Here is a 14,673-nt window from a genome sequence, read left to right as displayed (position 1 = left end):
GGGTCACTTTTAAAGCAAAACTGAATTCAAATTCTTGAGCTACCTTACCATGTTTTGAATCCATATCCGGATTACTGTTGCAGGTTTTTGGACTAGTATTGCAGTAACATCGCCATTAACTTACCATACTCTGTCTTTCATTCTTTGTTTAAATGCCTGGTTAGACTAAGTAACTCATTAGAAATTCTCTCAGTTTAAGATGGCTGCTTGTAATTTGTAAGGTGCCTAGATACACAAATAAGACACAAAGTACTTGCAGTCAACTTATTTAGAAATTGCCTCCATGTCTTCAAGGGTGAGCACTCAGGATTACTCTCGTGTATTTTATTTGGTCTTTGTATCAAATAACCTTTCCAATAATCAGAGTTGTTTCCTTTTTTATAAAGTAGGAAGTAAATCCAAAGGGTGGATAATGAAAGAAAATGTCATGTTGTAATGATGTCTGGGTTTAGAGTGAGGAGACAGTAAACATTTTGCCAAGTCAAGAGTTTAATCACTTTTTCTAACATGGTGTAAAATTCTTTCATATATTGCACTTTCATTTCTCTATATCTATATAAGGTATACATTAACTAAAGAGAAATATCTTGCTAATGCACTTTTTGACTTAAATCTGTGTCATTTCTGGAATAAACGTAGATTATAGTATTGGTCACTACTTTTACTTTCTTTGGTCTGAATTATTTTTTTCTCTCTGTTTAGGCTTCACACTTCTCCTGGGGCCTCTGGGCTGTCCTCCAGGCCAGATATTCCACCATTGACTTTGATTTCCTGAGGTAAGTGCCCTGCATTTTTAGACAAAGTGAAAGAAAACAAAATCTAGCCTGTGTCTGGCTCATTGTTGCTGACAATGTGAACGCTAATGCAATTGGAAGCAGCACGTCTAAATAGTCTGTCATGTTTTCTTTAATGTTTTGTAACCCACAGATGGGATTCATTTCCACCCTGTTCCAAAAATGTAAACGATAAAACAGCATTAAAGGACTTTAAACTACTTGATGACATTTTGGTCACGTTAATGAAAACTGGCATTTATACCGATTAGGACAAATCAATCATAAGATTGAAATACTATTGAGTGTTTCTCTCCTTGTATTCAACCTACTTTCTTGGAGTGCATTTGTAAATTATTAAAATGTGATTTGAATATTTCAATGCTTTGATTAAAACATACAACAAAATGTTATCAATTGAATTGGCCCATTTAATTTGTTTTTTCAGTGCATTTCATGTTTTGTCCTGCTCATAACTCATCCCTTTCTAACTTAACCACTCAACGCATAGTACTGTTTCAGTAGTCTTTTCCAGCTTTGGTGGTTACATTAATTGTTAATGACAAAGGCAACCTTCACTCTGTGTGGTTTCCTGCCCACATTTGGATCATTTACAGGGTCTTTTTCCTGATAGGAAATGCAATATGAGATGTGCGAAAACAGTGCGTATATTGTAGTTTAATTGGCTTTTACTGTCGCTCATCCAAGTTCGGCGCGTGTGCTGTAGGGTGTCTGTTCCACAACAGGAAAGAATAAACCCAGACTCAAATCATAGGAAATTCATCAAATATGGTTCTTGGAGTTCTGTCTTTCAAGCTCTGTTTCATTGCCATATGATCTCCATAAACCGAATTACTGTTGGCTTAGGTACAAGACTAAAGGCGCCTGGGGCTAGTTCATAATGAAATCCACATGCACGTGACAATAGAATGATCATGGAGAAGCATGGAAATTTCTCCATTGGATCACTTTATTTCTTTTATAAAAATAAACTCACTATACTTACTACACTTAAGGGAGGAACTGATAATTCACTTGCAGTTTGGATGCATGCGTGCCAAACCATTAATAGTGACAGGACTAAATGGGTACTTAGACTATCAGATGTCTCAAACATTTTTATTGGATGAATATAGTGTACTGTCAAACCTACCCTGCAGTAAGTATATACATTTTATTAATGTTTCAGCTGTGTATCGCAAAAGATGATGCAAAGTTTGACACTCGGTTTGGCTACTGTAAACCTTTATGCAAAACTTTAAAGCATATAAATGTTTTTACTATTTCCCTTTTTGCATGCTTCCCAATCCAACAATTCTTTTATAAGATTAGGTGTACCATTAAAAGTGACACTTAAGTTGGAGGTATGACATTTGGTTAGTAAGGGCACGTGGTTGGGCCAGAATTTAGTGTGGTCCTAACAGTAGAACATTTGGCTCTGTCCCTCACTATTGTTCCTGATGGCACTTCATTGCATCACTTAGAAGTATTTGCTTTTCTCAAATCCTTTAATTCACATGGAAAATTAATGTTTAATCACAACTATAGTCTTTATTAAGTTTTATTTTTGTAGATACATTAAATATTAAGTGCATGCAAAATGGTACTGTCAGAGTCATTTAAATGGTCTGTTTCAACTTTCAATCTATGAAAGAGCTGAAGGTTGACTTGTTAAAAAAAATCCATCTCCAGTAAAACCATGCTTTATATGTTTTTATGATTTTAAAATAACATTGTAAGTCTCTTATTGTTGTGACACTTTAATATGCAGTTAATCTGTTCCTGAATTCTTATTACCTTGAGATGCCTTTTCACTCTTATAGCTCCTTATGTACAGGATCAGATCATCATCCAGATATCCCTTTTGCAATTTTCCCTCATAATTTTCAACATTCACGCATGAGGTTAACTTTGCAATACTTACATGCACTGTTGTTCATATTTACATGTTTCAGCTACCAGAAATGGACATGGTAATAAAAGTGCAGCTGGACTAGATAGCTGTAGAGTTTATTCATAACTTCCTCTATTTGTTTTGTTTATATAGGTCAGCATTCCATTGGCTTTTTTGTTTGCAGTTTGTATTGACTGGACCTGTTAAAGTCTACAAAGCTCTCTTACAGCTTTGTTCTTCATTATTTCAATACCATTCATGTATTTCACACACTGCTTATTCTTCCTTTTTATGTAGAGTACTTTATAGCTATGAAGCACTTGCATTAAATTTTGTCTGCCCTTGTTCTGTCACTTGCATATTTGTTCATGGAATGTCTGAGTTGCTTCCTGTAATACCACTGGTGTTGGAAGGTGCCATTAAATCTGTGTAGGTTCTTAGGACTGCAGGATGTTGTATAGACAGGGGTAAGCAGAAAAATGACAAGATATCTAAAATCCTGGTATTTTGTTGATTCTGATGATCTTCTGGTTCTCTTTCCTTTCCCTGTACTATCTTGTGTTAAGGATCAAAACTGGGATTTTCTTAAGCATGGCTACTAGCCTCCCGGAACCATACAAAAAATGATTCCGAATCCAATTCTGCCCCCAGTAGGGGAGGCAATTCAGAAAGGACAGATGAGTTGCGCAAATTATGATAATGTATAGAAAAATGACAGGATCAACTTCTAACAGATAGGTCTGATATGCTGCACATAATAAAGGAAAATGGACAGCACATATTCTGTGATGGTCATCAGAAACCCAAAAATGTACAGCTAATCCAGTTGTTTAGAAGTAACCCAAGGTTTGGAAGAAGATGTAAAGAATCCACATTGCAACATGGTGACAGAATTGGAGACACTAGTCTGCTTTTTTTCAGACAAATTTGAAGAACCATGAGGCAAGATTGAATAACCAAAGGGAATTATAAACTACAAGGCAAGAACAGCCTCAGAAGACTTCCTTCCAGGAGAAAAGTTTTGTTTTCAATTCACTCATGGTATGTGGGAATTCACATACATAGTTCTTTAACGTGTGCATCACATATAGGTAAGGTGATTTGGAAGCATTTAGTATGCTTGCCTTCATTACTTTGACCTTTGCATATAGGAGTTGGAACATTATGTTGAGGTTGCACAGGACGTTGGTGAGGCTTGCTCTGAGGACTGTGTCCAGTTCTGGTCACCCGGTTATCGGAAGGATATCTGTAAGCTGGAGAGCGTTCAGAAGAGTTTTACCAGGTTGTTGCTGGGAATGGAGGGTTTGCGTTGTAAGGAGAGGTTGGATACACTTGGACTTTTCTAACTGGAGCATAAGAGGTTGAAAAGTGACCTGAGGTTTATAAAATAATGAAGGTTATAAGGTGAATGGAAGGTGTCTTTTCCCTAGGGTGGGGGATTTCAAGACTAGGGGGCACACCTTTAAGGTGAGAGGAGAAAGATTTTAAAAAGACATAAGTGGCAATTTTGTTACACAGAGTGGTTCATGTGTGGAATGAACTTCCAGAGTAAGTGGTGAATGCGGCCTCAGCGGTGGATGAATAGAAAGGATTTGAGGGATATGGGCCAAATGCAGGCTGTCTTGTTTGAGATTATGGTTGGCATGGACTGATTGACTGAAGGGTCTGTTTCTGTGCTGTATGACTCTGACATGATCAACAATATACAGTATGAGCAAGGGCTAGCCTTTGATCAGGGAGAAAGTGAGGTCTGCAGATGCTGGAGATCAAAGTTGAAACTTTATTGCTGGAACAGCACAGCAGGGCAGGCAACATCCAGGGAACAGGAGATTCGACGTTTCGGGCCCTTCCTGAAGAAGGGCCTGTGCCCGAAACGTCGAATCTCCTGTTCCCTGGATGCTGCCTGACCTGCTGTGCTGTTCCAGCAATAAAGTTTCAACTAGCCTTTGATCAGTCAAACCAGCCTGTGAGTCAGCCCATTGGAAATCAAGACTCCAGTGAGCAATTCAATGCAAGGCGGAGCCCATCACTGCTGTAGACCCAAAAGTGTGAGTCCCACCTAACAAGAAGAAAATGGGAAAAGGCAGAATCTGCCATTTTGATATGCTGACACTGTGGTGCAAGAATGAATGGCAAGTGACATGATTGTCCAGCAGGTGATGTTCAGTGCCTTTATTTTAGCAGATTCAAACACCTTCAGCACTTTTGCAACAGAATATCTTAAAAGTCCATCAAGCAGACAAACTGCAAAGTGAAAGAAAAACCAGAAAATTAAACAAGAGAAAAAGACAAGAAAACAATGTAGTTACAAACTTTCCCGGTCAAGTGGTTGGTCCTATAACAAGAGCTGATGATCTGGACCAGGATTATTGGTCAGTCAGTTTCAAAGCTGGAAATGCTGATTTTTGTTTTCTTGATTCAGAGTTGAACTATTACTATCATGCCTGATACTTTAGAGTAGCTTTACACTGTATAACCTTGACTATCAGGTGTCTGGGATGCATCAGTGTTTCAGCCATGGATCTTTTGAGCAACATTTACCTAAAGTGGTAACATTATTAAGGAGTCTACTTACACCATACAGAATTAAAATAAAGCCTTGTTCAGTTAGCAAGCATGTGTCCACCAAATCTTTTACAAGTGGCTACCAAATATTCCTACCCAGATAAAAAACATTCCAGTCCAAGATGATGATGATTATCTTTAATTGTGTGAGGAATTGCTTGGTCTTTCCAGAAACAAGAGCTTTTATCTAAAAAAAATTGAACAGTTATGCCGATTTCCCACTACTCTTCCCATTTCTAAAACTTTGGATCAAGAAGACTGAATTAATATCTGTCCAGAATTGTCTCCACTTTTCAAACTTGTCAATCAGCCTTACAGTCTGCTGTCTGAAGAGGATAAACCTATCTCTACAGCATTACATTCACTGAATGCATCAGGACATAAGACCATAAGACATAGGAGCAGAAATTAGGCCATTCAGCCCATTGAGTTTGTTCTACCATTCAATCATGGCTAATAAGTTTCTCAACTTCATTCTCTCGCTTTCTCGCCATAACCTTCGATCCTCTTCACAATCAAGAATCTATCTATCTCCATCTTAAATATACTGAATGACCTGGCCTCTACTGCCTTCTATGGCAGTGAATTCCATAGATTCATGACTCTCTGGCTGAAGAAGTTTCTCCTTATCACAGTTCTAAAAGGTCTTCCCTTTACTCTAAGACTATGCCCTCAGGCCATTGACAGATCCGGTTTTGACATTTCAGGAAGAATGTGTGGTGGTTCCTGATGCAGTGTGTTAGGATTTTCCTGACTTTCTTCCCCTCTAAAGTGAACATAGTTCTTCAGCTATTCTTACAGTGATACCTATTTTTAAGCAAAATAGCATTCATGCAGAATCGCTATATCAGGTTGAAAAAGATGTGATAGAGGTATCCGTCCCTTCACTTATACATGGTAGTTGCACAGATCTTTCAACAGGGATGAGAGTTTGAACCTGAAGCAGTCTTCCAGAGTGCGCATATTACCTGGGAGTTGTAAGCTCTGTATATTCAGGAGAGTTTTCCATCTACACTGAATGTCCTTCCACTTTGGCATAAAGGTCCTGAAGATTCTTTGTTCTCATTTCGTTTTAAGTGCACACTGGTTGAACTGACAGAATGCGTTAATGATTTTTATCCTGCATTATCCTCTCATTCAGAGAAAGTATGTAACAGGAGTGGTGCCTCCAGTCTGAACAGAATATCTTCCAATCCAAGATGCAACAATTTAGGAGCAGTTCCTCAATGAGTTGCAGACTTTCTTCCAATATTTCAAAGATGGGCATCAGTACAGTCTTTCTATTCAGCTCTTAATCCAAAATAGAGCATACAGCTCACAAAGTTGAAATTAACATTACACTGTTTCCAAAGAAAAATTGTGATTCTTGTGACTCCTTAGTTAATTCTGCATCCATTTTCCATTCAATGGTATTTCAGTGACAATTACATTTTTTACAAAGGAGATGTCATGAATATGGATATAATGTATCAATATTCAGTCAGGCAGAAGTGTTCCCTTCTTGATGAGCATCGAAAGGGCTCCGGCCCGAAACATCGATTTTCCTGCTCCTCGGATGCTGCCTGACCTGTTGTGCTTTTCCAGCAACACACTCTCAACACTTATACCTCGACAATCAGCCCAACACAGCCAGCCCTGTCACTATCACAAAAGTCTGGAATAATGATATTAATTTTGTTCTTCACACTTCAACTGGTGTCCAAAGGGTTCCACATCAATCTGAAGGTCAACATCTTTCTATGCCATCTCAACAGGGCAGATCAGGGAAAAATTGTGAGACTACCACAGCAATTCAACTGACTTAGGGAGAGACAGTGAAATTTGGAAATACTTCTGACCAAATGGGAATAGTTCAAGTTAATTGTCCAGTTAATAATGACAAGAAAATACTTTCAGTTTTAAATATTGGAAATATTGAACATATTTTTGGGGAGATGTAATAAAGAGTTTGATTATGTGAATGTACTATGGTGTAACTATGATCATGTGCTAGTAATCAGTTATAGGATCAGTTATACTGCTCTGTATCCTTGCCATCCCATACAGTTTGTCAATAAACATTGTTTATCAGTAACTCAGAAGTCTGAGCTGAAATTGTATGAAGATCCGAGGAACCCATATTACAACAGCATATACCACAATGGTCAGAAACGCAAAAATGTCATGCTGACCTATTGCAGTAATGCAAAATTAACTTCTCTGATCCTCCTTTCAAATTTTAGTATACCTATCTTAGATCTATGGTTTTAACTTCAACATATTTATTGTGAAATAACCAAACAACAGGATATGATGAAGAATATAGCTGATGGCAGTAATTACCTTAAAGTCGAAGCTTTAGCACAATTACTTCACTGTTTGATTTACTTCTGGCCAAAGCAATCCCAGGTGTGGTAATGTTCTTGATTATTTGCAGACTTTCACAGTCACTATTGTCTTTTGTTGTAGGCAGCAAGATTAACTCGCACAATATTACTTCAAACATGAGAACTTCAGAGTCATCCAGCTGTGATTTGTATCAAAGCTGGTGATACATAAGAGTGTGTATAGGACCAGATAATGTGCAAGTTCTGAAAAACTGAGGTGAGGCTTAGCTTTTACAATGGCAACAAGAATTTCCAGATATGACAGTTTTTTTTCATGCATCCAGCACTCCGGGTTGCCTGGGTAGAAAGGGACATCAGAAAATCAGACAGTTTGGAGCTCATGCCTGTAAAGAAATGCCCTGATCTTCCTTCCATTAATTGAAATGAAAAAAAAAATACAGTAATTTCCTTTGCAGGCAGACACAGACCCAGAAAAAACTCTCCTGACATTTCTACGACCACTTACCTACCATTAGAACTATTACAAGTTGCTGAGTTTCTGATCATTGGCAGGCATGTGGTTACACATTAGATCTGAATAACCCTATTATCATTCATTTAAAAATATAATGGGACATCCTGTCATGAGTTATTTAATCATGCAGGGTTCAAACCCAGCAGGGGTTTGTGCTCATGTGTCTTGGTACTGATGTGGAATTGCAGATAAATTATTTTATTACCTTATGTGGCAATATTGTTCTTTTCTCCTTGCTTTGATTGGGACCTTTAAGAAGATAAGTCAAGCTTTATTTAAAAACACGTTATGACAACATGGTCATCGCTTCTAAGCTCCATGTTTCTGTATGAGGTGTTTTATTATACTAAAGAAAGGTATATTCAAATTTTTAAAAAATTGCCAGAGAATATATTTGGGAACAAAAAATTGTTTCAGTTGCTTAAGTATACGTTGTGATGTAAAGAAACAGAGTGCCCTTTGTTAGCTTGACTGTGCTTTATTGCAATCCTTGCATCTGGAATCAAACAAAAATATTAATTTAACGAAAACCATAGAAAATTCTTGAAGGCACCCACAGCTAAAACAATATCTTATTTCTGATGTTATTAACTTTAATTGGAATAAGCTAAGGACAGCTAGCACATCTTAACTGTGATTATTTGGGCTTTCTAAAAGTTTGAATTCCAACCTCTAAGAATTCAACATTTCCAGAATTGGGCATTTGATATTAAAAAGTGACTCTCCTTATCATTTTGAACAAGGAAAACTATTCAAAGTTCCTAGTCATTCATCCAGAAGAACCCTCAATGCTTCCCTTGGTATCTATATCATTTTAAGGGGTTCTAGGTCTTTCCCTTGAATATTCTGTTCAGGAATCCATTTTTATGGCTGATTACTGCGCTTACACTTCTGAGTGAGAAGATTGTGAGTTCAAATTCCATACCAGAGACTTGAACACAAAGATCTAGACTGATATTCCAGAACAATGAGATGTTTAAAGGTGCTGTCTTTCACATAAGCTCTTAAAATGAGGTCCCATTTGTTCTTTCAAGAGTTCAACAGCAACATTCCCTCTACAACAAGTTATAGACCTGCAGGAAGTGTCTTTATGTGGTGGCTGAAAATCCAATCATTGAGAGGGAAATTTTGCCACAAGTGCTGCATGTTATGCTACCAGATATGAATATGGTTTATTGGTTGGGTGTTGGCTTTGTAGCCAATGTAGCTGCTGGTCATTGTTGTAGTGTAGGCTAACCCACAGGACGTGTTGCTATTTGCCTCTGTCATCAGCTAGTGATAACCTGATGTGATAATCAATATTTTGGGCTTTCATGCTTTCAAGCATCCTTGAAGTTGAGCTTTAGTTGTCCTAATTGACTCTGGCTATCTCACCATACAGAAAGTCTTTGCGTATGCAACTATCTTCCATCCTGTGGATTTGTCCAAGCCAAGAAAACTACCACTGTTAGATGGTGTTAAGAAACGTAGGAAATCTGCCTTGGAGAGGTCTGGGCACTGATGATTTTATCAGTGTACATATAATACCTTTATGACATTCTCCTTCTTGGCTGGAAAAGGGCATAGAGGAGATTGCAACAACAACGGAACATCTCACACTTCACATCACAAAAAAAAGACTTTTATTCGCATCTTCTTTAAAATACTCCATCTAACTGACACAGCAGTGAATCTGCACAGTTGCTGCCTTTGCTATTTGAGTTATTGTATCTCTGGACACCGGAGTATGTCTAGTAAACATTAACAAACAGTAAAATTCACAGCTGACCTTTGAGGAACCTGTGTGGGAGAGCTCACAGCACAGGAACAGCTAAGCGCATAGCTTGTAACGTGTAACCTTGCCATAAGTCTACAGCAAAGAGTAGAATGGGTTCTTTCTTGATTTTATATTTTATTGAAATCTGTCTCTTGAATAAATTTTTAAAAATATAAAACATAACTACTAAGTTAGCCTGGAGCTGTGTTTTTTAGAGCAAAAAGATAATGCTATTTTTTGGGTCTGTAGATTGTGAAGGAGCAATGATGGCCTTTAGTAAAGTGAAATGTGCTTCCTGTTGGCTGTGGGAGTTTAGGGAGAGTTTCCATGTTACTGATGATTACGTCTTCAGGAAGTGTCTTTGGTTGCGAACCCTATCACATCGCATGGATAGGTTGAAATAGCAGTTAGAGGCAATAAGAAATCTACATGAGCTAGGGGTGTGATGGATGGCAGTTAAAGGAAGGAGGGAAATCCACAAATGCAGTCAGGTAAATAGGTTAACTCCAGAAAAGGTAGGAGGGCTAGACAGGTAGTGCAGGAGTCTTCTGTGACTATCTCCATTTCAAACAATTACGCTGTTTTGGAAAATGTAGGGGGTGATGGACTCTCAGAGGAATGTAGCATGAACAACCAAGTTTCTGTTATCAAGACAGGCTTTCATGTAATGAGGGATATGTCAGGATCCAAGCGATCAATTGTGTTAGGGGACCCTCTAGCCAAAGGCACAGACAGACGTTTCTGCGGCCAGCACTGAAAAGTCGAATGATGTGTTGCTTCCCTGGTGCCAGAATCAAGGATGTCTCAGAGAGGGTGCAGAATGTTCTCTAAGGGGAGAAGGAACAGCAGGAAGTCATTGAACACATAGGAAATAACAACATAGGAAAGGAAAAGGATGAGATTCTGAAGGGAGAATATAGATAGTGAGGCAAGAATTTGAAAAACAGGTCCTCAAGGGTAATAATATCTGGTTTACTCCCGGTAAACTGGCTACAAGCCAGTAAGGATAGGGATAGGAGGATAGAGCAGATGAAAGCGTGGCTGAGGAGCTGGTGCAGGGGAAAAGGGTTCAGATTTTTAGATCACTGGAATCTTTTCAGGGATAGAAGTGACCTGTATAAGAAGGACGAATTGCACCTGAATTCAATACTGGCAGGGAGATTTGCGAGAGCTGCTCAGGAGGATTTAAACTAGTAAGGTAGGGGGGACCCAGGGAAATAGTGAGGAAAAAGATCAATCTGAGACTGGTGTAGTGGGAAAGTGAGCAATAAAACAGTCAGGACAGGTAGGAATAAAGCAGAGTACAATGTACGACTGATAAATTAAACTGCAGGGCATGGTTAGGAACATGGGACTGGGTAATCATAGCAATTACAGAAATGTGGCTCAGGGATGGACAGGAGTGGCAGCTTAATGTTCCAGGATACAAATGCTATAGGAAGGATAGAAGTGGAGGGGTGGGAGGGGTTGGAGTGAGTGGGAGGGCAAGAGAGGAAGGGGATGTGACGTTTTTGATAAGGGATAATATTATGACTGTACTTAGGGAGGATATTCCTTGGAGTACATCCAGGGAAGTTATTTGGGTGGAACTGAGAAATAAGAACGGGATGATCACCTTATTGGGATTGTATTATAGACCCCCTAATAGTCAGCGGGAAATTGAGAAACAAACTTGTAAGAAGATTTCAGTTATCTATAAGAATAATATGGTGGTTATGGTAGAGGATTTTAACTTTCCAACCATAGACTGGGACTGCCATAGTGTTGAGGGTTAAAATGGAGAGGAATTTATTAAGTGTGTACAAGAAAATGTTTTGATTCAGTATGTGGATGTACCTACTAAAGAAGGTGCAAAACTTGACCTACTCTTGGGAAATAAGGCAAGGCAGTGACTCAGGTGTCAGTGGGGGAGCACTTTGGGGCCAGTGACCATAGTTTTAAAATAGTGATGGAAAAGGATAGACCAGATCTAAGAATTGAAGTTCGAAATTGGGTGAAGGCTTATTTTGATGGTATTAGGCAAGAACTTTCAAAAGCTGATTAGGGGCAGATGTTCACAGGTAAAGGGGAGGCTGGAAAATGGGAAGCCTTCAGAAATGAGATAATGAGAGTCCAGAGACAGTGTATTCCTGTTAGGATGTAAGGAAAGGCTGGCAGGTGTAGGGAATGCTGGATGGCCAGAGAAATTGCGGTTTTGGTTAAGAAAAAGAAGGAAGCATATGTCAGGTATAGACAGTAGAGATCAAGTGAATTCTTAGAAGAGTATAAAGGCAGTACAAGTACACTTAAGAGGGAAATCAGGAGGGCAAAAAGGGGACATGAAATAGCTTTGGCAAATAAGGTTAAGGAGTATCCTCAGGGTTTTTACAAATACATTAATGACAAAAGGGTAACTAGGGAGAGAATAGGGCCTCTCAAAATTCAGCAAGGTGTCCTTTGTGTGGAGTTGCAGGAGATGGGGGAGATACTAAACGAGTATTTTGCATCAGTGTTTACTGTGGAGAAGGACATGTAAGATATAGAATGTGGGGAAATAGAAAGTGACATCTTGAAAAATGTCCATATTAAGAGGAGGAGGTGCACGATGTCTTGCAATGCATAAAATTGGATAAATCCCTAGGGCCTGATCAGGTGTACCCAAGAACTCTGTGGAAAGCGAGGGATTGCTGGGCCCTGTGCTGAGATATTTGTATCATCGATAGTCACAGGTGAGGTGCCGGAAGACTGGAGGTGGCCAAAGTGGTGCCACTGTTTAAGAAGGGTGGGAAGGACAAGCCAGGGGACTATAGACCAGTGAACTTGATGTCGGTGGTGGGTAAGTTGTTGGAGGGCATGATTTACGTGTATTTAGAAAGGCAAGTACTGATTAGGGATAGTCAGCATAGCGTTGTTTGTGGGAAATCAAGTCTCATGAACTTGATTGAGTTTTTTGAAGAAGTAACAAAGAGGATTGATGAGGCAGAGCAGTGGATGCGATCTATATGGACTTCAGTAAGGCATTCGACAAGGTTATTCATGGGAGACTGGTTAGCAAGGTTAGATCTCATGGAATACAGGGAAAACTAGCCATTTGGATACAGAACTGGCTCGAAGATAGAAGACAGAGGGTGGTGAAGGTGGGTTGCTTTTCAGACTGGAGGCCTGTGACCAGTAGAGTGCCATAAGGATCGGTGCTGGGTCCACTACTTTTTGTCAATTATATAATGATTTGGATGTGAACATAGGAGGTAAAATTAGTAAGTTTGTAGATGACAACAAAATTGGAGGTGTTGAGCGAAGAAGGTTACCTCAGAGTACAAATGGATCTTAATCAGATGAGCCAATGGGCTAAGGAGTGGCAGATGGAGTTTAATTTAGATAAATGCGAGGTGGGCTGCATTTTGGAAAAGCAAATTAGAGCAAGACTTATACACTTAATGGTAACGTCCTGAGGAGTGTTGCTGAACAAAGAGACCCTGGAGTGTAGGTTCATAGCTCCTTGAAAATGGAGTCGCAGGTAGATAGTATAGTGAAGAAGGCATTTGGTAAGCTTTCTTTTATTGGTCAGAGCATTGAATACAGGAGTTGGGAGGTCATGTTGCGACTGTACAGAATGTTGATTAGGCCACTTTGTAAAATTGTGTGTAATTCTGGTCTCCTTCCTATTGAAAGGATATTGTGAAACTTGAAAGGGTTCAGAAAAGATTTACAAGGATGTTTCCAGGATTGGAGGTTTTGAGCTATAGGGAGAGGCTGAACAGGCTGGGGCTGTTTTCCCTGGAACATTGGAGGCTGAGGGGTGACCTTATAGAGGTTTATAAAATCAGGAAGGGCATGGATAGGGTAAATAGATAAGGTCTTTGTCTGGGATGGGGGAGTCTAGAACTCGAGGCATAGGTTTAGGGTGAGAGGGGAAAGATATAAAAGGGAACTAAGGGACAACTTTTTCATGCAGAGGGTGGTGCATTTACGGAATGAGTTGCCAGAGGAGGTGGTGGAGGCTGGAAGATTCTGAGAGGTATACCATGGCTAACCAAGAAAGTTAAGGAGAGTATTAGGGTGGCTCAGTGGTTAGCACTGCTGCCTCATAGCACCAGGGTCCTAGGTTCAATTCCAGCCTTGGGCAACTGTCTGTGTGATGTTTGCACATTTTCCCCATGTCTGTGGGGTTTGCTCCAGTTTCCTCCCACAGTCCAAAGATGTGCAGGTCAGGTGAATTGGCCATGCTACATTGCTAATGTACTAGGTGCAGTAGTCAGAGGGAAATGTGTCTGGGTGGGTTACTTTTTAGATGGTCGGTGTGGGCTTGTTTCCACACTGTAGGAAATCTAATCTAAATTGAAAGTTTTGCATCAGTCATTTAAAAGGCATCTGGATGGGTATATGAATAGGAAGGCTTTATAGAGATATGGACCAAGTGCTGGCAAATGGGACAAGATCAGGTTAGGATATCTGGTCGGCATGGACGAGTTGGACAAAAGTGTCTGATTCCATGCTGTACATCTCTGTGACTCTCTGACTCTCCTTGCAGGCTGAGTATTCCTGAGACACCTTGAAGTTTCCACGTCAGCAAATCTATTCTGGGAAGATTTCCATATGGCAGTTAGAAGACAAGTGTAAAGAAGAGGGAAGAAGAGAAGCTGACTAGAGATAATTCCATAGCATTAGTCCAAAGAACAGCAGGGCAGTTATCATCGGTATCCTGGATAAAAGTTTGCCCAAATTGCATAACACTAAAATTCATTCTCTGGCCATTTTCACGTTACTATTTAAGGACCTTACTTTGTGCAAAGTGACTGTTAGGTGACCACATTTCAAAGAAGGTAAAGTGCTCTAGGGTGTCTTGAGGTTATGAGAAGTGCAAA

General features: G+C 39.5%; 1 protein-coding gene across 10 annotated transcripts in view; it reads left to right on the top strand.

Annotated features, from left to right (window-relative positions):
- The window catches only part of LOC122557782 (ethanolamine kinase 1-like), a 507,497-nt gene that overhangs the window by 378,231 nt on the left and 114,593 nt on the right, over positions 1-14,673 (top strand). For 4 of the 10 annotated variants that reach the window (XM_043705802.2, XM_087996523.1, XM_087996524.1 and 1 more), the window contains exon 7: positions 703-776. The exons of 1 other annotated variant lie outside the window; for it this stretch is intronic. In XM_043705802.2, coding sequence (XP_043561737.1) covers positions 703-776 — 74 coding nt within the window. Of the gene's footprint in view, positions 1-702; positions 777-927; positions 4,425-14,673 lie in introns of those variants that run through there. 5 more of the 10 variants (XM_087996522.1, XM_043705798.2, XM_087996525.1 and 2 more) reach the window with 2 other exon arrangements.

The sequence above is a fragment of the Chiloscyllium plagiosum genome, unplaced genomic scaffold, assembly GCF_037043375.1.
Source record: "Chiloscyllium plagiosum isolate Xiang-an unplaced genomic scaffold, Cpla_swu_hap1 HiC_scaffold_18, whole genome shotgun sequence".
In the NCBI taxonomy this organism is placed as follows: domain Eukaryota; kingdom Metazoa; phylum Chordata; class Chondrichthyes; order Orectolobiformes; family Hemiscylliidae; genus Chiloscyllium; species Chiloscyllium plagiosum.
This window is presented reverse-complemented; position numbering and strand designations above follow the sequence as displayed.